Source organism: Sinocyclocheilus grahami, unplaced genomic scaffold (assembly GCF_001515645.1).
Source record: "Sinocyclocheilus grahami isolate Dianchi unplaced genomic scaffold, SAMN03320097.WGS_v1.1 scaffold571.1, whole genome shotgun sequence".
Taxonomy (NCBI): Eukaryota; Metazoa; Chordata; class Actinopteri; order Cypriniformes; family Cyprinidae; genus Sinocyclocheilus; species Sinocyclocheilus grahami.
In genome coordinates this window covers 93,093-119,768 of record NW_015505750.1, presented here as the reverse complement: position 1 = coordinate 119,768, position 26,676 = coordinate 93,093, and the positions used below count along the sequence as shown (strand labels likewise).

The 26,676-nt window shown below is 35.4% G+C and overlaps 1 protein-coding gene and 1 long non-coding RNA gene across 2 annotated transcripts in view; one reads left to right on the top strand and one right to left on the bottom strand.

Annotated features, from left to right (window-relative positions):
* Positions 1-1,175: 1,175 nt before the first annotated feature.
* On the bottom strand, positions 1,176-2,514 carry LOC107556511 (uncharacterized). The gene is made up of 4 exons (XR_001605287.1): positions 2,436-2,514; positions 2,254-2,328; positions 1,849-2,030; positions 1,176-1,748 (listed from the first exon to the last, which is right to left on the bottom strand). It is a non-coding gene; the product is annotated as an uncharacterized lncRNA (long non-coding RNA).
* An 8,464-nt stretch (positions 2,515-10,978) lies between these two features.
* Positions 10,979-26,676, top strand: part of LOC107556506 (uncharacterized) — a 19,665-nt gene continuing 3,967 nt past the window's right edge. The window contains exons 1-3 of the mRNA XM_016239643.1: positions 10,979-11,026; positions 20,811-20,864; positions 22,038-22,141. Of these exons, the coding sequence (XP_016095129.1) occupies positions 22,083-22,141 (59 nt within the window). The 5' untranslated portion in view covers positions 10,979-11,026; positions 20,811-20,864; positions 22,038-22,082. The remainder of the gene's footprint in view (positions 11,027-20,810; positions 20,865-22,037; positions 22,142-26,676) is intronic.

Sequence of the window (26,676 nt, the reverse complement as noted above, 5' to 3'; positions counted from 1 at the left end):
TTTAACTGGACAGTGTCTGTTCTGTACTTGAATGCCAGAGCTATGAGACCAGCCAACAGAATACCAAACAGCAACGCCAGGCACACAATCACCACTTTGTAGAACTTTGATGAGCCTACATGAAAAAGAAAGCATAGGCTAGTCTACATTTATAATACCATATTCATTAAATTTACTATATTTTGTAGCCTACCTGATTCCTGAGGCTCAGTCTGGTTGATTTGAGACTTTGGAATCCTGGCAGTGAATTGATTGTATGTAGCTACAGGTGTGCTGCTACAGTCGACTGTGTTTTCTCTGTTCATTTCTGTATCTTTCCTACTGAAAATGATTTCAGTTTAAATCCTACCTGTGTGAAATGCAGCTTGCCGTTTCAAATGTCATGGTAATTTAGTAAAGCATCTAATTAGCTGTATATGTTAACATTAAAACATTTAAAATTGCAGAAATATGTAACACATGTACAATAAGCAGAACTGATCAGTGATAATTGCTTAAAATTACTTAAATTTATCTGTCCTCTTGGTTGCTACATTACACGTGTCTTCAATACTATATTAGACCAATATATAATAATGAACTGATGCACAAATCAGATATACTCACTGTGTGATCCTCAGGCTAGTGTTGCAATGCTAAATGCTGGACTTTCTTTATAAGACACCTAATTCTGCTATAAATTCTCTTCACTTCCTCCTCACGGGAATAAATTAGTAACTGTGGTAACTAGGTTTTGCTTTCTTTCACACTAAACACCATTATAAAATGTTTTATTGACTGTATCCATTAATACACAGATACCAAATTAGAAACTGTTGCTGAGTACTGGAATATAAACGGAAAGCTGTTTAAACATTTATCCTTTTAACACATTTTACATACACATTTTAGTCACAACAGTGACTACTTATTAACTGTGGTAGACCAGCAATAAGTAATCAATGAAAATATCACAATAATTACCTCATTGCCAATAAAGTGGATTTTAAATATTGATGCTTTTGATGGACATGATTAAGCTTGTTTTTGTTGTTATTAGAAAGCATAAATTATGACCTTCACAATTGTCTTGTTTTAAAAACTCTATTTATTTATCATTGTTTTCAACACATACATTTTACAGTAATGATCAGAAGTAAATACATTGTTTGTGTGAAAGATTCTTTTGTGCCAAATATTATACTGACATTGTTCTCCAAAAAAAAACTCCTATGTTTTTTCTTTATTAATTGATTAAGGAGAAAGCTTTGTTTTTGGTCTTGAATTGCAATTGCAAACTGATCAGTATACATTTTCTAACAGCCAGCAGGTATGTGCAGACATTTGCATTCTCAAATACTGTTCTATCTCAATGTCAAGCTTCAATAAATACATATTTTAGTTTTCTTATTGTCCTTTTATTTGTTCTCTAAGCTTTGAAAAGCACATCATTTGTTTTATTTGGCCTTCACTATACATCCTGACTAGTGGAGAAATTAATACAGCAGTCAAACTAAATGACAGAATCAATGGAAATGCGTTGCAAATGTATATATGCTTACTCATTTTAGCTATGCGCATAAAATAAGTTACTACTTGAGGGAAATAACAAATCAAGATAGATGCTAAATTGTGAGAGATGATTTTGAAGGCCTTCCTTTTCTGCTGGTTGCCAACTCTGCCTCTGTCAGTTTTGTTGTGTCTGTCTTTTCTTGTCATCTCTACATTTGTTTGTTCACCTGGTCCTGGACGCTTAAGAGCATAAAGGACTGAAGCACAGCAAAACAAGATTATTGTAACTGCAATGCAAAAAATCAAAAAGAATACATGATCGGGAAAATATTCTATTCCGATGAAAATGAGCCTCACGCTGTTGGCCGCTCCTATTAACCAAGCTGCTGCTGCCGATGCAGTCCTGTATTGGATGCCTTTATATCTCAGGAATGCTACTGGATGAATCACTGCCAGGTAATGGTCAAAGCACATGCAGATCTGGAGAAGAGGTCTGACAGTCCAGCCGAGACCAAGGAAAAAGACAACCAAACGATCACCTGTCACAGTGGGATAGTTGGTAATAAAGGAGACTATAATGCTAAGGATGCAAAAAACCAGCTCCACTATATTGATATTCAATGGAAAGACCAAGCTGGGTTTGATACTCCCATGAAGAAACACCCAGAGGGTCCAGCAATGGACTGGCGTTCCCACAATGGAGAACAGTACTAAAGTAACAAAAATGGCAAGGCTGCCAAAGTGTCCCTTGCAAATACAGACCCATATTACAGACTTGTCGAATACAGAGAGTGAATCGTTGATTTGGAAGGATGAATTGCACATGGTTGTACAGAGCTGGGGGAAAAAAGAAACAAATGAGTCTAAAGCCTGCAGAAAACATGTTATATATAATAGCAAGACTGAAAGACTAAACTGAGAACTCATTGAAAAAAATTTAGTACCTGAAATGATGGCAAAGCATGCAAAATGTTCAGAAAAATTACTTAAAGAAGTGTTTCCAGCAGTGGAAAAAGTACAAAAAGTGCTTCATCCACCATGTTTCATCCACTTATAAGGAACTATAAATGTACCCTGCCCGCTCCCATTTTGTTTGCATATTGTCATTGTTTTTAACTTATGTCATTGGTGTGTGCTTATACAATTGGAAAAGAACAATTATTACTCTTGGTGATCATAATCTATACGCCTGTAAGGCATTTACTTCAACATCTTTGTGGCGAGGGGGGCGTGGTTCAGCGAGGTCTGCAAAGGGAGAGAGAGGCAGAAGACGAGCGGTGCGTGAGTAGGTCAAGTGCAAATGATAAACACCTGTGTCTCCTTTCAGTAATTGGTGTGGAGAGACCGGATAAAAGCCACCAGTATCGGGAAACAAAGGAAAGTGTCACGTATCCAGTCCATGAACTTCTGTCTGCTAGCCATCAGAGGTCACCCTTCCCATTTCATTGACTCTCGCACTACACACTGTTGCATATCATCCCGGACTAAATATCCCATCATTCATTGCACTGATTGCACACAACACTGATTGCACACAGCTGCTTCACTAATTGCACACAGCACTGATTGCACACAGCTGTTTCATATCACTCACTCACTATTTAACACTCACTCTGATCCCTTCCCGCTGCCGAGTATTGTTTAGCGCTTATCAGTTTGATAGCTACACTACAGAGCCCTCGTTAGCCTGGCCTGGCCTGTTTTTCTCGGTTTCTGATCTTCGCCTGTTTTCCTGGATTACCCCTTTAGTCTATTCTTGTGTCTTGCCCGCCATATTCCTGTTTGCCCTTGTTCGACCCTGCCTGTGTTTCTGACCTCTCTGCTTAATAAAGCCTGCACATGGATCCGCATGTCTCACTTCTTGTCAGCCCCATTGCAGAAAGAGAGACTGACTGGGAACTCGAGCCACACGGGGAGACTGTTTGCTGGAGCCGGAATTGTATGTAGATTTATATTCTGAGTTATGTACTAAGTGATTGAAAGCGCAGTGGGCGCCACTTCTTTTGTTTGTGCCAGAGAGCTTCAAATAAAGCAAGTCCCAGTCACGCCAACCCTGTCTTCCTTCCACATTTTGAACCACATCACAATCTTGCTCTATATTCTTTAAATTATAAGCACTTTTTTTGTCATCGACTTTTTTTTATGCAAAATGTACACATCAAGTTAGTTATATGCCATTACCAAAGCCTTAAATAAATGAAAATATATGTAAATTACTATTTAATGATGAAATTGAATTTTCTTTTTTTTAAAATTACATTTAAAAATTCAATAATCACAAAAGGCCTGTTTGCTAAGGTGATTTGCAATCTATGCATAAAACAGATTATTTCAAAAGTGCATCCAATAGGTTTATCCTAATTAAGCCTCTATTTTAATGTGAGACACAAGGTAAGTGTTTGAACCCAGAGCAGTTTATTGACAAAGATGAGTGACACTGGCAATATCCAGATAAATCCAGTAATAGTCAATGCAGTATGGTTGGATTACATGAACAGTCTTAGGGAAACTCACAAGCAGTTAACAGGTGAACAACAGATGCTGGAAGAGAAACAGGGAAGAGAGGAGTCCATTGAAGCATACAGATGATTACAAGAGTGGAAGGCAGGTAATAGTAAAAGGGGAAGTAATCTTTCAGGTAAGTGATGTTATGAGTTATGCTGTAAAAGTCAAACTATAAATCTGTCCCAAGCTGACCATGGTTAACTCCAGGCCAGCTTCTTCACATGTCCTCTAGTGCTTCTGTTAACTTTAAAGGGGTCCTATTATGCTTTTTCACTTTTTCAATTTTAGTTAGTCTGTAATGTTGCTGTTTGAGCATAAAAAAGATCTGCAAAGTTACAAAGCTCAAAGTCCACTTCAAAAGGAGATATTTTATTTAACAGAAATCACTTTTCTAAAACTACAACGAACAACTCGTTTGGACTACAACGCATATTTTCTGGGATTTGTGATATCACAAATATCGACGAATGGGATGAGACCTGGTTGAGCTGCACTAGAGAAGGCAACGAGTGTTATCACTATGTCGGGACACGCTAGCTTTCCCAAGGCAGACGAACTTAGAGTGGCTAAACATCCGGGTTTAAATCGCGCTCAAATTGATTTGATTTTGACGCAATATTTACACTGAAGCTCACAGGCGGCTATGGTAAGAGGCATGACATTTTCCGACCAGGCGCCGAGTGCTGCCAATCACAACACACACTGGCCCAGCTAACCAATCACAGCACATTTTGTATTTCAGAAGGCGGGCCTTCATTTGATACAGGAACTATTCGAGCCGTTCATGCCAGACTGGGGAGAGAGGTGTTGTAATAATGTAAAATATGTGAAAAATAATGTGTTTCTCGAACAATCTAGTATGAGAGCCTGTTCTAGTACACCCCCAAAACAAAATCAAGACTTTGTAAAAGAGCATAATAGGACTCCTTTAAGACTTGAATTAGTTCAATTAGTTTAACCTAATAAATGAAGTAAATGAGTTGCATTTATTTTCATTTAGAAACCTGCCATTTAGTTTTTTGCAACACTCAGAAATGCAAGTTAATCACTCTCTCTCTATGTGACAAATGCTATAAAATTTCCTCTTAAAATGAAAATAAGGGTTACAGAAGCAACAAAAAGTACCTCATTCATATGTTCATCAGAAACTTTAAATGATCTGATACACTCATCTTGTGTTTTAAGGCCTGTTCCTAGTTTTAGCTCATGTCATTAATGTGTGTTTATGAGTGTTAATATCTGCAACAGTATATGAAATGGTCCAAACAAATGTTGGTGCGGTATTTTAATAGAAAATGCTGACCTTGTTGAATGTAATTGTAGACAGGCATGTTTTAACACCAACTTTCAGTAGCAATAGTGTTTTGCATGGTTTTGCCAGGTGTTTTTATGAACATCTAAAAGCAACATGTCATAAGGTCACTGTAAAATAAAATGCTAAGATTTGCAAAGCAGCCTCACTGATTCAATGAGAGAGAAAAAAAACATTATTTGCTTGCCTTTGAGGCAGAACAGTGTACATAGTAAAATGAGGCATTCATTTCAGCTTTTGGCATATTTATTGACATATATTCAGTAGTACATTTTCCAGCTTATGAAGCAAGATGGCGCCGCGGATGGCAGCCATGGTTCGTTACAGTTCTATATAGAGTAAATTATGCACAAATCTGTACATAAATCTACTGTTCCGGATTCAGAAAAATTTTTTATTGTTAAGTTTTACTATTTAAATGTTTTTTTTTTGTTGTTGTTTTTTGTCTTTTTCTGTTCTCATGTCAGATGTGTATGTATGCATGTATGTATGTACCAGGAGCACCTTAAAAAAACACAACAAATTCCTTGTGTGTTTGCATACCTGGCGAATAAAGCTAATTCTGATTCTGATTCTGATTTTCATTTTCCATAGAAGGTTTAGTATGCACTGTTGCAATTTAAGATAATACAATAGCAGAGTGTTCACAGATATGTTTGTTTTGTAATAAGACATTTTGAGACTCACACCTATAAGTAAATGCGGTTGTCAATCCCAAAAACTGACAGTGTGAACGTAGCCATAGATTGTGTTTGTCACTCCCCCAAATAACAGAACTTTGTGTGAATGCAGCTGTATTAAGGACTCAAGGACTGACAACTGTATTATGATGCTGTGTGAATGCAGCCAATGTGTGCTTGTTCAGGGGCTGCAATGAATGAAACTGATGTTACGTTTACGCTGTCCGATTTTGGGATTGACAACCACATATACTTACAGGTGTGAGTCTCAAAATGTCCCGTTCACACAGCAGCTTACAGTAGCATCTCGATTACTGTCAAACCCATATTCTTTTACCAGTAACCAACAGCAATAGTGACCATAGTGAAAAGTCTTATCACTTTTGACACAAGTTCATTCGTCAAATCTTCATTAACCAACAGCAGCTTTTATATTTGAATGGAGAGTGGAGCATTTTGCACATAGAACACAAAAGTCGCGGGGGCAGTTGTGACCTAATGGTTAGAGAGTCGTACTTGTAATCTAAAGGTCTCAGGTTCGAGTCCCGGTACTGGCAGGGATTGTAGGTGGGGGGAGTAAATGTACAGTGCTCTCTACCACCCTCAATACCATGATTGAGGTGAGACCCTTGAGCAAGGCACTGAACCCACAACTGCTCCCCGGGTGACACAGCAAAAATGGCTGCCCACTGCTCCAGGTGTGTGTGTGTGTGCATTTGGATGGGTTAAATGCAGAGCACAAATTCCGAGTATGGGACACTGTCACTCACTCAAAACTGATGGGAGTGGTTATATTATAAGTTGTAATTTTTGCTGTAAGTTATCAAAACCACACATGAAAACCCACAACACACAAGTTTGTGCAGTGCAGAACATATACGCATTATAACGTGATAGGCAACTAGTTTGGTTATATAATGTGGTTACCACTCCCATAAATAAGCATACTGTGTAAACACAACTGAATTAAGGACAAATACAGAACTGACAACCGTATTCTGCTGTTGTGTGAATATGGCCTGAAGCTCCTGGACATTCTCAGGACATCTTCAATTTGTCACCATTATCTGGATCAGTTGTGATTTAATTCTGCTGCGTGACAACATGACCAAGACAGGATTTGTCCTGGGGCAAAAATGTCAAGTAACAGTTTTAGTAACTTGAAAATCACATTCTTTAAATAAATAAACATCGGTCGAGAAGGATTTTCTATAAAGTGTATATAGAACTATGAAAATCAGACTACAAAAGCACCACATCAACCATGTTACGTCTGTTCATCTGGATCTGTGCTTACTCATATTGTGTTTGCATATTGTTGTACCTGTTGTTTTAGTTCATTTCATTTATGTGTGTCCAGCATATTTATGAGCTGGTTCAAACAACTCTTATAGTAATGATTATATTTGAATAGAACATGGTCTGCTGTATTAAAAATGCTTGCACTCTAGTTTTGTTGATGGTTTTTGAAGACAGACACTGGACCTCATTCAGCGTGCAAATGTATTTCTGCATAAAACCTTTTTTTTCACACAAAAAAGGTTTTCAATTACATTTAAATAAAATTTATGAAGAAAAAAAGAAATATTTTTACTTCTAGTGAAAGCATGCATTACTTCTAGTGGCCTGAAAACATGTTCAGACAAATATTTTAGTAGTATTTAACAAAAACAATGAACAGCTAAAAAAAATGTTTGCAGACTGTTGACATTTAAAAAGCCATTTATTTCCAAATGTTCAAAAACTCTAACAATTTACAGTTGTCGGTGTTAAATGCTATATGAATAAATAAAGTGATTAAGCTTATCTTCAGTTTGCAACAACAAGGGTAAAGTTTTGTCAAAACACTGGAGAACTTATACAAAAAAAATCAAACACTTCTTGACCACGTTTAGCTAAGTGGCTGATTAAATCCACTGAGACACCAGGGACCCACAAAGTAGGGTCTCTTTTAATAAATCTATTAATGGCATGCAAGCACTGGCTAAAAGGGTTTCCAACCAGGGTCTAGTTTCACTAAGGACCTCCATATGCTAGTTCCATATGCTCAGAAATGGCCCGAAACTCATAAAAACAAAAAATAGTAAAGTATAGTGAACTATTACATTTTCTATATAAATGTTGCATAGAATTTTCACAAACCAGCCTCATGCAAATGATCGAATAAACTCACTATTGTAACGTGAGCAGGGACAAGATGGAGTGAGAATCCATATGCAAACACCATTCAATTGACAAAAGAATAAACACAGAAAATCCAGATATGAAACAGTAATAAATCCACACAAGGATACCAGGCACAGGATCACAGAGGCATCTTATCTCTTATAAGAAATCTAAAATCTAATCATCTTTGATTTTGAAGCTCCAATTTCTTTCATTTTGTCTTATTTTCCTTTTAATTGTTCTTTGAAAAGCACATTATGTGCTTCAGGTGGCCTTCGCTATACATCCTGACTAATGGTAAAAATAATACAGCAGTTATAGTGAAGGACAGCGTTAGTGGAACAACTTCACATAAATATACATACCTGTTGATTTGAGCTATATCCATAAAGTAAATTGAAACCAGAGGGATGTAACAAATCAGAATAGATGCTAAAATATAAGAGATGATTCTGAAGGCCTTCCTTTTCTGCTGGTTCTCAACAGCTCTGCTTCTGTCAGTTTTATTGTATCTGGCTTTCTCTGTCATCTCTACATTCTTGTGATCTCCTGGTCGTGGACGCTTCAGAGCGTGAAGGACAGAGGCACAGCAAAAGGAAGTTATTATCACTGCGATGCAAAAAACAAAAAAGAATATGCGATCTTTAAAATAGTTTACCCCACTGAAAATGAGCCTCAAGCAGTTGCCCACTGCAATTAGCCAAGCTGCTGCTACCAATGCAATCCTGTACTGGATGGCCTTATATCTCAGGAATATTACTGGATGAATCACAGCCAAATATTGTTCAATACACATGCAGATCTGGAGAAGAGGTCTAAAAGTCCAACTAAAACCAATGAGAACATTAGTTAAACGGTCACCCTCCACAGAGGGAAATCTGATAATAATTATGTCTATAATGCATTGAATGCTAAAAAACAGGTCCAGTATAGTGAGGTTCAGTGGAAACACCAAGCTGGATTTAAGGTTCCCATGGAAAAACACCCAGAGGGACCAGCAGTGGATCGGCGTTCCCACAGTGAAGCACAATACTGAAGTCAAAAAAGTGACAATAGGGCCAATATGTCCTTCACACATGCAGAACCAATCCACTGATTCATCAAATATGAAAGTTGAATTGTTGATGGATGAATTGCACATTTCTGGGGAAAACAGAAATGGATCACTGTGTTGGCCAAATAACGTTTTCATTACAGCATATTCTAATGACATCGAATTTCTTGTGTTTTATACTGAAACCTTTAAAACCATTAGATTCAAATTTTAAAAGCATTTTATTTAGTAGTAAGACTGATAGAATACATTGATTTCTGGATACAGTTTGCAACTATTAATTTAATCCTTAAACCTGAAGTATGAATTAAAATGATTGAAAGAAATGTCATACCTGGATTAATGTTACAGCATGCAAAATATGAACTGTTTTTGATCCCAATAGCAACAAGCCAACAAAAGCACCTCTGTTTCAAACTATGTAAAAAAATCAAGCTACAAATGCACCTCATCCGCAATGTTTCATCGGTCAGTAGGGAATTCTAAATGTATGTGTGCCTACTCCCATTTTGTTTCGCATATGTGCCTCTGTTTTTAAGCTCAAGTCATTAATCAATATATGGGGGGGGGGGGGGGGGGGGGGGGGGTGTTCCGTAAGGGGGGTTCTGCAACAGAATCCTATAGGATGCTCCAAACAAAAGTTGGTATAATATTTGAACAGAATATCATAATGAGCTGTCATATTTTTTAGACAGTTAGTAAGTTCACATACAGTCACATAGATTCAGTTCTATCTTTATTTATTTGTTTGATAGAGTTATGATACAATTTGCAATGTGGAGAAAATAAAGCAATGTATAAAGATGAATGGGATGAAAGACTGAAAAAAAGTCCAACCTGAGTCACAATTACACACACTCTCAGGGGTTTAAAAGAAACATGCCACATTAAATAAATAAAAAAACATGAGGAATGTAGCAAATGGACAATGTTCTCTTATGTTATACACGGTCTGACCTGAAAGTATCTCCAAGAAAAGTGTCTACTCATGTTATGTTTGCATAGAATTGTCCATGTTGTTTTAGCTTATGTCATCAGTATGTTCTTAATCATAAAGTTGTTTTTCAACAGCTTATTTGTGGGATGGTCCAAATAAATTTTTGTGCAAAATTTGAATAGAAACTCACTATTTGTGATTGTAAAAACACCTGTATTCTGATGTTGATGGTTATTATAGACAGACTATAGTTTGTTTTTAGTTTTTACATATCATAAATGATCTCTTCATGGCTAGACCATTTTACAAGAACACTGTGATAAAATGGCCCATTAATTTCAAATATTGACTTTTTGGTAATATTTTAATGCAGGGGCGCAGATGCAATTTTTTAACTGGGGGGGACCAAGCTGTCAGCAGTCCAATTTTTTCAGTCCAGAAAAATCACCAGCTCAGTCATAGATGATAGTATATGATCACTATGGTTACTGCTACAGGCACAACTGAGGCAGCTACCAGCTCCTCATAGGACCCCGGGGTCAGGAGTCATAGCAAGCACATACACACAGAGAACGTAAACATCGGTGGCAGCACCATCGGCACGTGTGTTTATTAACAGAACAGCATGTAGTGAGAACGTGAGTACAAAGTAATGGTGATATATAGTCGATATATTAGCAGATCGACTATAGATAGAGAGAGATGGCAGATAAAAAAAGAGGAAAATATCATAAAAACAAAACATTAAAAAGAAGGGTTACAATCAGGCAAGAGGTAGGACCCGCGTAAATATCAGAGCAGCTTTCCAGCGGTTGAGAGAAACTCAAGGAGCGGGAAGAGCTCGAATCGGATGCCGAAGTTGTGCTGTTTCTTTTTGATAGGTGAGTAACGTTGATTTTGGTCAGTTGTCATGAAAACACCCCCCAGTGCCATCTGCGCGCCTGTTTTAATGGTTCCTTACATTTAAAAAACTCATGGGTTTATCTGAATACTGCTTGTGTTTCACTTGCTCAGTTTCAATGGATTCCATCTGTTTAAATTACACTTATCTTTTCTGTACTGTTCAAAGTACAGAAAACAAAGGTAAATGTATTTCTCAAAGCAATCGATAGATCCAAACAATCATAACACACATAATAAAAATGATAGTGCTGTATTACAGAGGCAACATCATGCTATGTAATACATGTAATCTTAATTTGTATTTGCACTTGTCACATATACATAATGAAATTAGAATTTCAAATGCAATATTCCTTTCATTTGAAGACATTTGAAAAACAGTATTTGTTTCAGGTGGCCTTCACTGTACATTCTGACTAGAGGTGAAATTAACAGAATAACTGGGGTGACTGACAGGATCAGTGGAACAGCTTCACATATATAAGTAGGTTTACTGATATTAGATATGCGTACAAAATAAGTTACTACTAGGGGTAAATAACAAACCAGGATAGACACTAGAATATGAGAGATGATTCTGAAGGCCTTCCTTTTCTGCTGGTTCTCAACAGCTCTGCCTCTGTCAGTTTTATTGTTTCTGTCTTTCCCTGTCATCTCTACATTCTTTCGATCTCCTGGTCCTGGACGCTTCAAAGTGCGAAGAACAGAGGCACAGCAAAATGAGGTTGTTATCACTGCAATACAAAAACCCACAAAGAATATATGATCTTGAAAGTAATATATCCCATTGGAAACAAGCCTCATGCTGTTCCCTAAAGCAGTTAGCCAAGCTGCTAATACCAATGCAATCCTGTTCTGGATGCCCTTATATCTCAGGAATGTTAGCGGATGAATCACTGCCAGATATTGTTCAATACACATGCAGATCTGGATGAGAGGTCTGAAAGTCCAGCAGAGACCTATAAGAAAGTGAAGCATGCTCTGGCCCAATCTAGAGGGATATCTGACAACAATGATGTCTACAATGCATTGAAAACAATAAAAAACCTCCAGTATAGTGATGTTCAGTGGAAACACCAAGTTTGGTTTGATGTCCCCATGGAGATGGACCCAGAGGAACCAGCAATGGACCGGTGTTCCCACAATGAAGCAAAGTATTGAAGTGAAAAGAACAAAATAAGTTCCAAAATGTCCTTCACAAATGCAGTACCATTCAAATATAGATGCATTCCAGATTATAAAAGATGAATTGCACATGGTTGAACAGAGCTGGGGAAATGAAAGATGGATTGTCATAATAATTTTCTTATTTTATGTATAAAATATAAATAATAGTCAGAAATATCTAATGTTTTAAATAGAAAGGGTAACACTTTATAATAACTTTCATTAATATATCATTAACAAACATTATATAATGCTTAATGGATCATTAGTTAATATATATTCAAAGAGTTAGAAACATGAGACAATGTGCTTGCTAATGTTTGCTAATATTCAAACAAATCATTATTTCATGTAAGTTAAAATACTTGCAAATGCCATTCAAGTTTCAATTCCATATGATCAAGTACTTACTGAAAATCTACAAATGATTTATAATGATGTTATAAAATGACTAAAAGCTTGTGTTAATGCACAACACTTTTGCTGCTTTTGAAGTGTGATATAAGTGTAATGTTAGGGACAGGTTTGGTGGTATGGGTAGGTTTAAGGGTTGGTTAAAGGGTCAACGGTGTACAGGGGTCAATTTGATTATTATAAGGGAACATGGTTCAATCTGTTTATATTATTGTTTTGATAAATCCACATGTTCTTTTAAAAAATTATTTGTTATCCCGTTTATGTATGATTCATGGAATATCCTGTTTAATGATGAGAATGAAGAGTAGTATACTAATCTGTTATGTCTTTAGCAAGCATCTAGCTAAACTTAACCAGCAAAACCTTTACACAAACCTTGTTACATTAGATAAAAGTCCAATGCCCAGAAAGATACTAAATGATTAGTAATCGTATATAAACATTTACAAATGATCAACTAGATTGGCTACTGCAAAAACATGAACAAATTATTAATAAATAATAAGTAAAGATGTGTGAATAGGGTAAATGCAGGTCTTTCAGGACACTTTTTGCCATTGAGATGACTGCTCATAAAGGTATTAATGATTAGTAAACATTTATAAACATTTGCAAATGATGAATAGTTTCCACTAGATTGGGTACTGCAAAAACAAGAACAAATAATTAATAGATTATTTGTTAAGATGTGTAAATAGAGGTCTACACAACAAGCAAAGACCAACAAATGAAGATAATATGAACTGAAAGTTCACTGACATTTGTAAGCATTTCGATTTACATTAAATAACCATATGTTAATCATCAGGTAATGTTTAGTAAGTTCATTAGTAAACATTAACAAGAACATTATCTCATATTTCTTGCTATGTGAATATACAGTATATTAACTAATGATCTGTTGAGCATAATGTTTGTTAATGATTTATAAATTAAAGTTATTATAAAGTGTTACCGAATTAAAATTGAAATGAATATCTCAGGACACTTTTTGCCATTGAGATGACTGCTCATAAAGGTATTAATGATTAGTAAACATTTATAAACATTTGCAAATGATGAATAGTTTCCACTAGATTGGGTACTGCAAAAACAAGAACAAATAATTAATAGATTATTTGTTAAGATGTGTAAATAGAGGTCTACACAACAAGCAAAGACCAACAAATGAAGATAATATGAACTGAAAGTTCACTGACATTTGTAAGCATTTCGATTTACATTAAATAACCATATGTTAATCATCAGGTAATGTTTAGTAAGTTCATTAGTAAACATTAACAAGAACATTATCTCATATTTCTTGCTATGTGAATATACAGTATATTAACTAATGATCTGTTGAGCATAATGTTTGTTAATGATTTATAAATTAAAGTTATTATAAAGTGTTACCGAATTAAAATTGAAATGAATATCATACCTGACTTCATGGGACAGAAAGAAATACACAAAAGCTATGAAATATCCCAGAAGCTACGAGCTATCAAACATGTCTCATCTAGTTAGTTTGGTCTATTAATAGACAACTGAATGTGTGTGTGCCCATTCCCATTTTGTTTGCATATGTTTGACGCTGTTGTTTAGCTCATGTCATGCCCTGCATGCTTATGACTATAATTTTTGCAACAATATATTGTGGGATATAATGCATACCAATTATAATAAATGTGCTAAATGTGAATATGCTGCATATATACCCATGTCACTCATTTTATAGTAATGGTACTTTGTGAGCTGTGAGCTGTTGTTGTTTTTTTTTATCCTGCCCCAAATTACCCATAAAACTTTAGGTTGGACTAGCTTTGATGACACGCAATCTTGGCACTAGTGATGGGAGACGGTTGAGACTTTTGAAACTTAAAATTGAAGCATCTGCTCTACAAAATGATTCACTGCTTCAAAGCGCTCAAATTCTGCACTCTGAGGACATCAGCTGGTTAAAGCCATGTAAATGCTAAATGCCACAGCAAAAATGTGTTGTGAAATTTGCTACAAAACAGCTGCAGGTTTTTTCAAGTGTGTCTATTATTTGTATTATCTTTAGCCTGTAATATTTTTAGTCTTGTATTCATTTGTAGCACTTAGTCTTTGTATCATCAAGTATGTAACACTTTTAGAAAAAAAATGTTTTCCATTTCCACCAAACCATTACTAAATTAAAATATAAAATTGACTTGAAATACAGTATGACATAACCTGTTGGTTGGTAGAAATCACATGACTTGGTTGATTTGATACACGCTCCGAAGCACTGATTCAGCAAAAGATGCATATGGTTTACAAGCTTCACAAGGCAGTGCTTTGAACACACTCCTAATTAGTTGGTAATGATCTTCAATTAACTTGTTTCCAAGTCCTCAGCAACCAGTGGTCGCTTAATCCACACATACAAAGCAGCATACCTTTGCTACTAACAAAAAAAAGTCAAGTAAAAGTTTTAGCACGAACAAAACTGGCTCATAACATTTATAACATCTTTCAAATGTCACAAAAGTTCACACAATATATCCATAATACATACAGTATATACAGTACATGAAAATTCAAAAATATTAGAGAAAACAAAAAGTTATTAATATAGAAATATAGTCTCTTATTTTGCTTTTATGAGTTCTCTAAGCTTTGGAAAGCACACTCTATGTTTCAGATGGCCATCATTACACACCCTGACTAGTGATGAAATTAATACAACAGTCATTGTGATGCACAGAATCATTGGGAAAATATCACATGAATATAAACGCTCATTGATTTCAGCTATGCACATAAAGAAGGCTATTACTAGAGGTAAATAGCAAACCAGGATAGACACTAAAATATGAAAAATTATTCTAAATGCCTTTTTTTCTGCTTGTTCTCAACAGCTCTGCCTCTGTCAGTTTTATTGTGTCTGTCTTTCTCTGTTGTTTCTACATTTTGTCGATCCCCAGGTCCTGGACGCTTCAAAGCGCAAAGGACAGATGCACAGCAAAATGAAATTATTATCACTGCAATGCAAAAAAACAAAAACATTACATGATCTGGATAAAATGGTACTTCAATGAAAATGAGCCTCAAGCCGTGGCCCACTGCAACTAGCCAAGCTGCTGCTACCAATTCAGTCTTGTACTGGATGCCTTTATATCTCAGGAATATTATTGGATTAATCACTGCCAGGTAATGTTCCGTGCACATGCAGATCTGGAGAAGAGGCCTGACAGTCCAGCAGAGACCAGTGAAAAAGACAACCAATTTATAGGCTGTTAACGAGAAATAGTTGTTAATAATTAAGTTTATAAACAACGAAAACAATAAAGCAACTCCAGTACAGTGATGCTCAGTGGAAACACCAAATTGGGTTTGATGTTCCTGTGAAGAAACACCCAGAGAAACCATATTTGAACTATTGAAAAAAAAATGCCATACCTGGATTGATGAAAGATAATTCAAAATATACTACAGAACTGTTTTATTTGTTCATACCAGTGACGAGCCACAAAAGAGCCTGACTTTATTTCATCTGTTCATAGGGAACTATAAATGTGCCTGTGCTCACATATATTGTGTTTGCATTGTCTTTTTTTTGTTTGTTTCTTTCTTTCTTTCATGTCATTAATGTGTCCTTATGAACGTCCATATTTGCAGCAACATATCATTCAAGCAAATATTGGTGCAATATTTGAATATAAAATCATGGTGTGTTATCATAAACATGGTTATTTTACACTGACATTTTTACAGATTGTCTCATGATTTTCTTTTTCAAAAAGGCAAATGTTGTTTCTAATAATCATCATTATTCATATATGTTATAGTTTGAGAGTCAAATCATGATTTAAAGAAGAATGGGGTAAGGTGTGCACTTTCCTGTATTTATCTATTTTATGGAGATGTAAATATTGTTCCAAAGCAACTTTGAAAATAATATAGTGTCTTAAAGTCCCAAGTGAGCAAGTCAAAGGTGACATTAAGGAAAAACTCCCTAGGATGTTTAAAAAGATGCATTTGCAAAAAAATCTCAGGATGAACCAAGACCAAAGCCCTCATCTTTGTTGCCATGATATTAAACAAATTCATATAAAACATCTATCCATACAGGCATACACTAATTTTACTTGGAGCAAATTGAATTCAGGCACAACAGTAGATATTAAATTATGAATTGCATATAACTTATATATTCTATTATTATTCAATATTTCTAACAGAGTAAGAATCCATATAAGTGCAGGTGGTGCAAGACAGACATAGTGGGGTTAATTCTACTAAAGGACAAAATATAGCCTAATGCATATGGTAATCAATTACTACATTACAAAGCATATTATATGACATTTTACTCCATTACATTTCTAATTCATGAATGAATGATTCTTGAACAAATCAGTATTTTTGATTCTTTTCAGGCAGTGGAGAGCGGGGCACAAAGTAACACTTTTCGACTTTCTCAGTGTGTGTAAATCCACATGGGGTTCAGAATATAATTTTTTTATCCACAGTAATTTTACACTTGTCTAGTACAAATATGTCGCTTTGTTTCATGATTACAGTGTATACGTTTTTCTTTATTTACCCTCAAAAAATGGAAGTGAAAAGTGACAACATGCCATGTATTGATTGTAACATTTTAACATCTGAGAGGCACGTTGTAACATCTTAAAACATTATCTGATCTCATGAAAAAAATATACAAGACAAAATAAAATATTTTGTTAATAAAATAAAATACTTATTTTTTTCAAATAAAATAATGGCGTTTTTTAAGAGTGAAAAATAATCTGATTTTGGAGTTTGACAATGAACACATTGCAAACATGCTTGGGACGGCCCACATAAACGAGCAAAAATGCTTTACATGTCTTGAAATAATAATTTCTAAACATTAAACATTGACTGTCAGTCTTTATTCACCTGTTTCTCGTTGTTTCTCATTAAAATTTGTAAATAGTGTAAATTACATCGCTAATGTCATAGAATATCTGCGCAATTGGAGTTTAAAACTAGTTGCTGTCTTCTGCTAGTTAGCGAAGCATTAAAAAAACTATCTGATGAATAACAGATTGGAGATTAAAATAATAGCAGATTTGTCTCATTTTAAATGATTAATAAAAACAGAGATGAAAAATTTACTTACGCCAGAATTAAAATTTTACTATGATAAAATAAATGTTCATTGATATCTTCAAAAGATTTTTTAATTTTGGCACACTTTTTTTCTATATAATGTTGATATGGTAACTAATAAATACTGTACATTTTGTTATGCTAGCATGTGTGGAAATATTCAAACCATGTGTGTTACAACTAACCCCATGTTACTTTGTGCCCCGCGCTCCCCTACTGTCACACTGAATGGTTCATTTTGTGAATTCGACTGATCCGATTGCAGTGGCTAACGACTCCGACTCATTGTTCCAGCTCTCAAGTTAACAAATCACTGAATCGTAAAACTCAAAAGTGTAAAAGTGATCAAAAACATTTTATTTACTAATTTAAATTCATGTTAAATTCATGGTGTACTGTAACACCATTGTGATAACAAAAGGGTAAATATTTAAATATGCTAAAACAAAGAAAAGTTATTTTGTCAAAACTGTTCCATTTTATTTAAATAATTATAGTAAAATACATAATAGCAATAATAATAGTACTATATAGTGTTGACAATATTATGAGATGTAGCGAATGTTATTCATTTACTCTTTCTCCTCATAGACAAAGCATAAAACACCAATCAGCAACATACAAGTAATCAAATTACATTGTTTATCTCTAGCATGTATTCATCACACATTGTAGTCTTTCAAATAATGTCAAGTCCCTTTGTTTAAAAAAAAATACAACAATCTTTAAAGCTCTCAGTGTCTTATTAGCGTTTTATTTGTTCTCTAAGCTTTGAAAAGCACATTATGTGTTTCAGATGGCCTTCACTATGCATCCTGATTAGTGGTGAAATTAGTACAAAAATCATAGTGATGGACATATGTATAAATGACTACTGATTTCAACTATGAGCATAAAATAAGCTACAACATTATAGGGATGTGACAAATCAGGATAGACACTAAAATATGAGAGATGATTCTGAAGGCCTTCCTTTTCTGCTAATTCTCAACAGCTCTGCCTCTGTCAGTTTAATTGTGCCTGTCTTTCCCTGTCATCTCTATACTTTTGGTCCCCTGGACCTGGAAGTTTCAAGGCACGAAGGACAGAGGCACAGCAAAATGAGATTATTATTACCGCAATGCAAAAATGCATAAAGAATATTTTATCTGGAAAAAAGTCCAGTTGAGATCAACAAAAAAGACAACCAATTGATAGTTTGGCCCTGAAACTTTGTTGGTAAGTATTATGAAGTCTATTAAGCAAAGAAAACAATACAACAGCACCAGTACAGTGATGTTCAGTGGAAAGAAACACGAAGTTTGGTTTGATGTTACCATGGAGAAACACCCAGAGGGACCAGCAATTGATTGGCGTTTCCAAAAATAAGAACAATGCTGTATGACAAGAGTGCCAAAATGTTCCTGGCAAATGTAGTGCCACTGTAGAACTTCATTTAACATGGAGACTGAATCGTTGCTTTGGAAGGATGAATTACACATGGTTGTACAGCGCTGGGAAACAGAAATTAATTAGGTAATCAGTTGTAATTAATTTTTTTCAAGAATGTTTTTATTTTTGAACGACAAGCCACCAAAGTCTTTGACTTTATTTAATCTGTTCATGAGGTAGTGAACCTGTGTGTTTGCATAGTATTGTCTGTCACTTCCCAAATCATTAATGTCTATATCTACAACTGCATCTTATGAAATGGTGCGATACTTTAATAGAAAATCATGGTACAGTACCAGACACACCTATATTTTGACCTTGGCTATATGAATTTATGGAAGTATAATTAAAAATGTACATTTAAGGCACTGCATTGCAAAACTAAAACCTGGTTTCAAGCCTGAGTAGGGTTTCATAGTCTTGGGTAAAAAGTGCTAACCCTGCTCCTAAATTACAAATGTGAAGCGTACCTTCACCTAGGGTTAAAAGCAGGGTTTAGAACGAAGGTAACCTGGTTTTAAGGGATCGTCATTAATTATTCGCCCTCATGTCGTTCCAAACCCATAAGACCTTCGTTCATCTTTAGAACACAAAGTAAGATATTTTTTATGAAATCTGAGAGCTTTCTGACCTGGCATAGACAGCAATGCAATTGACACATTCAAGGCCCAGAAAGGTAGTAAGGACATCATTAAAATTGTCCATGTGACATCAGTGGTTCAACCTTAATTTTATGAAGTTACGAGAATACTTTATGTGCGCAAAGAAAACAAAAATAATGACTTTATTCAACAATTTGTGCACAAAAAGTATTCTTGTAGCTTCATAAAATTAAGGTTGAACCACTGATGTCACATGGACAATTTTAATGATGTCCTTACTACCTTTCTGGGCCTTGAATGTGTCAATTGCATTGCTGTCTATGCCAGGTCAGAAAGCTCTCGGATTTCATCAAAAAATATCCGAAGCTGATCGAAGGTCTTACGGGTTTGGAACGACATGAGGGTGAGTAATTAATGACAGAATTTACATTTTTGGGTGAACTATCCCTTTAAGCACAGTGTTCTGAGTATTTTGCTCATTCTTTTGAGTAAGTACTTTGCGACCGTTAAAAAAAATATGTACTAGAATGAATGTTTGTAATGTAATTAGGACATTCATCATTTTGTCATTGTTGGGTTGCTTCCCTGCCATTCACAAGTCATCCCGTGGGCCTCATCAGAATCTCATCAGAACTAGTAGGTCATCTGGGAACTTACTGTTTCATGAATACTGTGAATTTGGACATACTACTCTTTTCACATACTGTTTTTTGCCTTGTAAAGTAAGTGTAAAGTAAGAGACATGAGTTTAATAGTAATGACAATTTTCTCTCAAGAAAGGTGATGTAAACATGAGATTGTATCAATATTTTTCTGAATCTGCACACTTTTGGACTTCATTAGAGTTACTTTGTAGTCCACAAAGTCCTGTGACCACAAAGCAGAAGCAGAACCTCCTTGTATAAGAAAAGTAATATATAAATTGTTGATTCTTTCCTGAATGGGTATGAATATTAACCACTCTGGAAAAAAAAGAAGCTCAAGAATTTATAGTAAAATGTACTCTAATAATCTTTGTTTCTCCCTCTTTCTTTTTCAGTATCAGTTTCTTGAACATCCTTGTATGACAGAACAGAGTCCAATGGCAAGCAATGTATGAAATCTTCAAAGTTATCCTGTGAACAAGTCATTCATTCTAAACCACTTTTGGGTGCTTGAACCCTAAAAATACAGTGCTGATCATTATCTAGTCATGTGTACTTAATATTGTCAAGTGTGTATAGAGCATATGAGAGCATATGACTGCTGCCAAAGCAGAGGGGAAAGCCTTAAAGGGGTCATATGATGTTGCTAAAAAGAACATTATTTTGTGTAATGAAATGTGTTTATGCGGTTTAAGGTTAAAAAACCACATTATTTCCACATACTGTACATTATTGTTTCTCCTCTATGGCTCGCCTTTCTGAAACGCGTCGATTTTTACAAAGCTCATCGGTCTGAAAAGCGAGGTGTGCTCTGATTGGCCAGCTATCCAGTGCGTTGTGATTGGCCGAATACGTCAAGCGTGTGACGGAAATGTTACGTCCCTTACCATACTGTAATGTCGTGTCCCGGCCGGAGCTACGAGACAAAAACATTCAAACCCATTATAAACGAGGCATTTGTTGCATCCAGTGGGGACATAATTACGGATTATAATGATTTACACGGTGATCCACAGCGTGAAGTTGTTGTATTTCCTCAGCGACCAGCACGGATCAGCTCTAGGCATGACGAAGCGGATATTGTCCTCTTTTGGAAGGCCAAAAAAAGTAGTTTCGCTTTCACAACGAAACACACGGCAACAACAATACTACAGCGAGAATCAAAGTTATGCCTTCTTTCTTTGTGTAAATATTTGGGCGGTGTTATGCAAATCTTCCCACATCGTGACGTAGATATGTGGGGGCGTGTTAGAACGAGCCGTTTTAGGTAGGCGTGGTTGACTCTTAACTTTTATAAAGAATATCTCTTTGGATTTGAGACGTTAGTCTTTGCAACTTTACAGATCTTCTTTATGCACCAAGGGCTTGTAACACTGCAAAGAGAAAGGAAAAATTGAAATCGCATCATATGACCCCTTTAAGGAAAATGATAGGGGGTGGTGTTGGGAGGGCAAGCATGTATGTGAGTCAGGGGGATGAAAACATACTGAGAAGAAAGAAGGTGTTACAGTGTGTGTCTGACTGGAGTGAGGAGTGGCATAAGATTTACAGAGGGAGACAAAAGATATTTTGCACTGGGAGTGAATAATCTGAATGTACTTCAAATTGTGTTTAAATTGTAGTTTTTGGTGTTCATATGAAATTTCTGCAGTCTGAAGTGATAAATAATGAAGAATTCACTCCAAAGGAAAAGAACCTCCACCTCAACTTTAACTAAAGCCAACATGTGAGTAAGGATTTTGTTAGAAAAGCCTGAATGAATCTTTTATGTTGGAAACATAAAAACAATCTCTAATTATTTTTTTTAATGAATAGCAAGCTATACTATAAACACGCAGCCTAATTAAGTTGCCTTTTTTCCACATCTCTGTCTTATTAAAAAGCTTTTAATCAAAGTGGTTTTCAAATTTTTTCTTAACAGACAGGCATTTATTTTTATTGTTGACAGCTGATACAAAGGCAAGCTGGCCACACTACATTCTCTGTATGGGATAAATTAAACTTTATGTCTCCCTTCATTTCTTATTAATGAGACATTGTATCTCACAGTGTGATTTCATATCTCACATTGTGACTACTAATCTCACAACTGCAACTTTATTTCTCATAATTGTGGCTTTATATCTCATGACGTAACTGTTTCTCTTATGAATTACAAATGTTATATCTCACAATTGTGACTATTTCTCAAAATGTGACTTTATTTCATATTTAAACGATATCTCACAATGATCTTTTTCATTTTGCACTTTGAGGTACAAATATTTGCTAGTTCAAACAGTGACAAGCAGAAATATCTACCTGAATGAAGCATTAGGGTATTATAATTGAGCTTGGTTGTATTACTTTCTATTTTCCATTGAAAATAGCTGTAATGCTTCTGCAGTATAGTTTTAAAAAGACAAAACTTAAAAGTTCCTAATCACAAGAGTAGAAATTTATGGATGTGAACTATTTTGGTGCCCAGAGAACAGTCTTGTCACCTGTTGCATTCCATTTTTAACATCCATTGTGAACTTTAACAAGACAAGTGTGTCAAGGTCTTGAATTTATTCTCAAGTCAAAGTCACATATGCATGTCTCTGTCTCTTGTTGCCCACAGGCTGACTACAGACTGATAGTCTTTACATTTATCTCCAAAGCGCAACAGTTTACCAGATTCTTAATATTCACTAAATAAATACTGAATTATGTGAGAGTTACTCTTCAATTCTTGGGTTCTGCCAATTCGGGTTAAATCTATAGCTTTTATATTAATAGGCCAGGTCTTCCACTGTTATCTGTTGAGTGATATTTGTCAAGACATGGTCAAGATATATTACAGCCAACAACATTTAAGGAAATGGATAAATAATGAAAGGATATATACATATTTACAAATATATGTGTGTGTGTGTGTGGGTGTGTGTGTGTAAATTTAAATTTAAAGTAGGATTCCCCTTTCTAGTCTTGTCCAGTATCTCATGGAATACATAGATCAAATGTACAAGCACAGACAACAGAGGTTATATTGATTTAGGTAATGTCTTTGAGGACGTCATGTACCAGAGCCTACCTCCCTACCTCCATATTTAGCTGTAACAGAGATCTGAATTTTTCAGGCGAGGCTTGTGTAATTCAGTATGTTTGGCCTTTTCAAGGTGCTGGGTCATTAACAATCTACGAGTTAACAAGGTACTTCTGGTCTCACTCCAGAATGTGCTAAAACCCCATATCCTAGCAATATAGAGCAGAGATATTGTGTTGTTGTTCTATCATAATGTTTATGTATGTATGTATGTAATGGGTTGCCCTTGACTGACCAGCATGGACTGTTCCAATATTCCCACCTTCCAAGAATAAAGACAGCGTAATAAATATCTGCACAGGAGTAGTGAATCAGATTAGTTTATTAACTTAGCACTGTCTGACAAGCAACATTTCACACAGTGTCTTCAGGTCATCATACCATTCCTAGAAAAAAAATTTGTAAAAGAGCTATAATGATCATTACACTTATATTGCATCCCTCAATGTCAGTCCTTACATAAGAGTTGATGAATGAGTGAATCTGCTGAATGTGTGAATCTGAACATACTTCTGGGAGTGATCCTGCATCAGATGATCATGTCTATATATACGATTTCCTAAATAGACCTGTGACCGATGAGTGAGAGGGATAGAGTGAGAAGGCTCCGATGATTTCTTCAGGAAAGCAAGCTGGCGGTTGTTGATTTTCATCACACTTGGTATTTCAGTTACAGGCCAGCTGGGATCAGAGATCACACTTAGGAACATACCGCTCTTCTATTAAATGAAGCGATAGTGTAAAACATTGCTCTCTATTATGCAGAGTGAGAGTCAAGGGAATCTCTCTGACTGATTTTTGAGTGTTACTTTTGCGTATCAATTATGTCTAAGAACTTTCCCAATGTCACAGAAAGCATAAATTCTTCTAGCATATCTTTGTTATCTATCTGGCTCAGACACATTGTTCATATGACACCACAGAGTCTGCTTAGCTTCAACAGCAGTACCAAGGTCAGGTTCATCTAAAGTAGCCAATATTTCATCAGGAAGCCAAATGTGACAGGTTGACAAAATGTGCTTTGGCGTATTCTAACTGATTGTCTCATCTTACATAACTAGCTATGCCGTGTCAACAACCCTCCTGGTAGATGTGCTAATCAACATTAACCTTTAACATTTAGTTTTATTCATTGAAATGAAACACTGGCCACCAGTCAGTCAGCTCAATTTTGTAGCTTTCCAGCATTAATACCCTTGTGAAAAAGAAGTACGCATTAGCATTCTTTTAAAAAGAGTACTTATTACTGAAGTAACATAGGCTACTTTTAAATAATATACTTAAGTGAGAATGCAATGTTTACTGACACTTAATTACATGTAATTTGTAATTCAATGAAAATCATAAAATGTATATTAAATGCAATTAGTTGAACTTAAGAGTGCTTTTTATATAATCTTGATATGTAATTACATAATTACGTCTACTGTTATTGTTTAAATTTACAAATAATTATCTTTAAATGTAATATTGAATTATATACTACAGTTAAAATTAAAATCAAGTACTTTACATGTGGTTATTATGTCAGGCAGCTCATAAAAATAAGCACTTCTTTAAAGCATGAAAAAAAAGATTATTTAATTGGAAAAGATTTTAAAAGATTTATTTAATTTAACATAATTACAAAGTACACTTTTTAAAGGTTGATTTATTATTCTATTATCTGTACAGTTTTTAAACAGGTGCACGTTTCCACAAAAACTTTTTCACAAGGGTAAAAATGAATTTTTTTTTACATCTAACCATGTAATTTCTCCTAGTAAATCATCACATTATGATTGAAAAAAAAAACTACTTATTTTTATCATATTTTTGAATGTAATTTTGGCAGATAGCCTCAATCACACTTTATTTTAATGTCCAATTCTCACTATTAACAAACCATTAACTACGTCTTTTGCCTCAATAAACTCCTAATTTTCTGCTTATTAATAGTTAGTAAGGTAGTTGTTAAGTTTAGGTATTGGGTAGGATTAAGGATGTAGAATATGGTCATGCAGAATATGTGCTTTATAATAAACAGACAATATGTTAATAATAGGCATAATAATAGGCAAGCAACTAGTGAGAATTGGTCCCTATACTAAAGTGTTACTCCTTGTTACTCCTAGATTTTTGTATAATGGTTTGTCAACCATTTCTAAAAAATATAATTATTTATTGGATAACACATTATTCAAAGATCTGTCCAGGAGAGAGCACAAATGCCGGGGGTCATGTGGTTGTGGCTTTGAAATTATGGCAGCTGTGTGGAACTTTACACTAGACAAATGTCTTTCAACTCTTGCTCATGTTACAAGGACATGCTGTCACAGTGTTTGAAAAACACCCCGCTGGCGTGTTATTAATTATATGTAATGAAATGAGCGCATGTCTGAATGAAAGTCTTCAGGAAGTTGTCCTCTCTTGCTCTGTTGAGACTAACTGCCCTTTCATTAAGCTTCATTTATGCATATGTTCAACACCAGAGAACTATTTCACAGTTTATATTTTAAGCTTACTTGGGAGCTAAATGTTGAGCCTCAGTCAGAATTTATGGCCTAGGTGAAAGGAAAAGCTTATCAACAAATGCTTTTCTCCATATTGTCATTTGAATTATGAGCATCATTATGATATCATATAACCCCACTTCTTAAGAAACCCACTCTTAACCCAACTCTTTTAGAGAACTACAGACCGGTGTCCCTTCTACCTTTCATTGCAAAAACACTTGAACGAGTTGTGTTCAACCAAGTCTCTGCCTTTTTCACACAGAATAACCTCCTGGACAGCAACCAATCTGGCTTCAGAAGTGGACATTCAACCGAGACTGCCTTGCTTTCAGTTGTTGAAGCCCTAAAACTGGCAAGAGCGGCTTCCAAATCTTCTATACTTATCTTGCTGGATCTGTTCGCTGCTTTTGATATGGTGAACCACCAGATTCTCCTGTCAACCCTATTGGAAAATGGCATCTCAGGAACCACATTCCAGTGGTCTGAGTCTTACCTCTCAGATAGGTCCTTCATGGTATCTTGGAGAGGTGAGGTGTCCAAGTCGCAACATCTAGCTACTGAGGTGCCTCAGGGCTCAGTTCTTGTACCACTTCTCTTCTATGTCTACATGGCATCACTAGGTTCTGTCATTCAGAAACATGGCTTTTCATATCACTGCTATGCTGATGACACTCAACTCTACCTCTCATTCCATCCTGA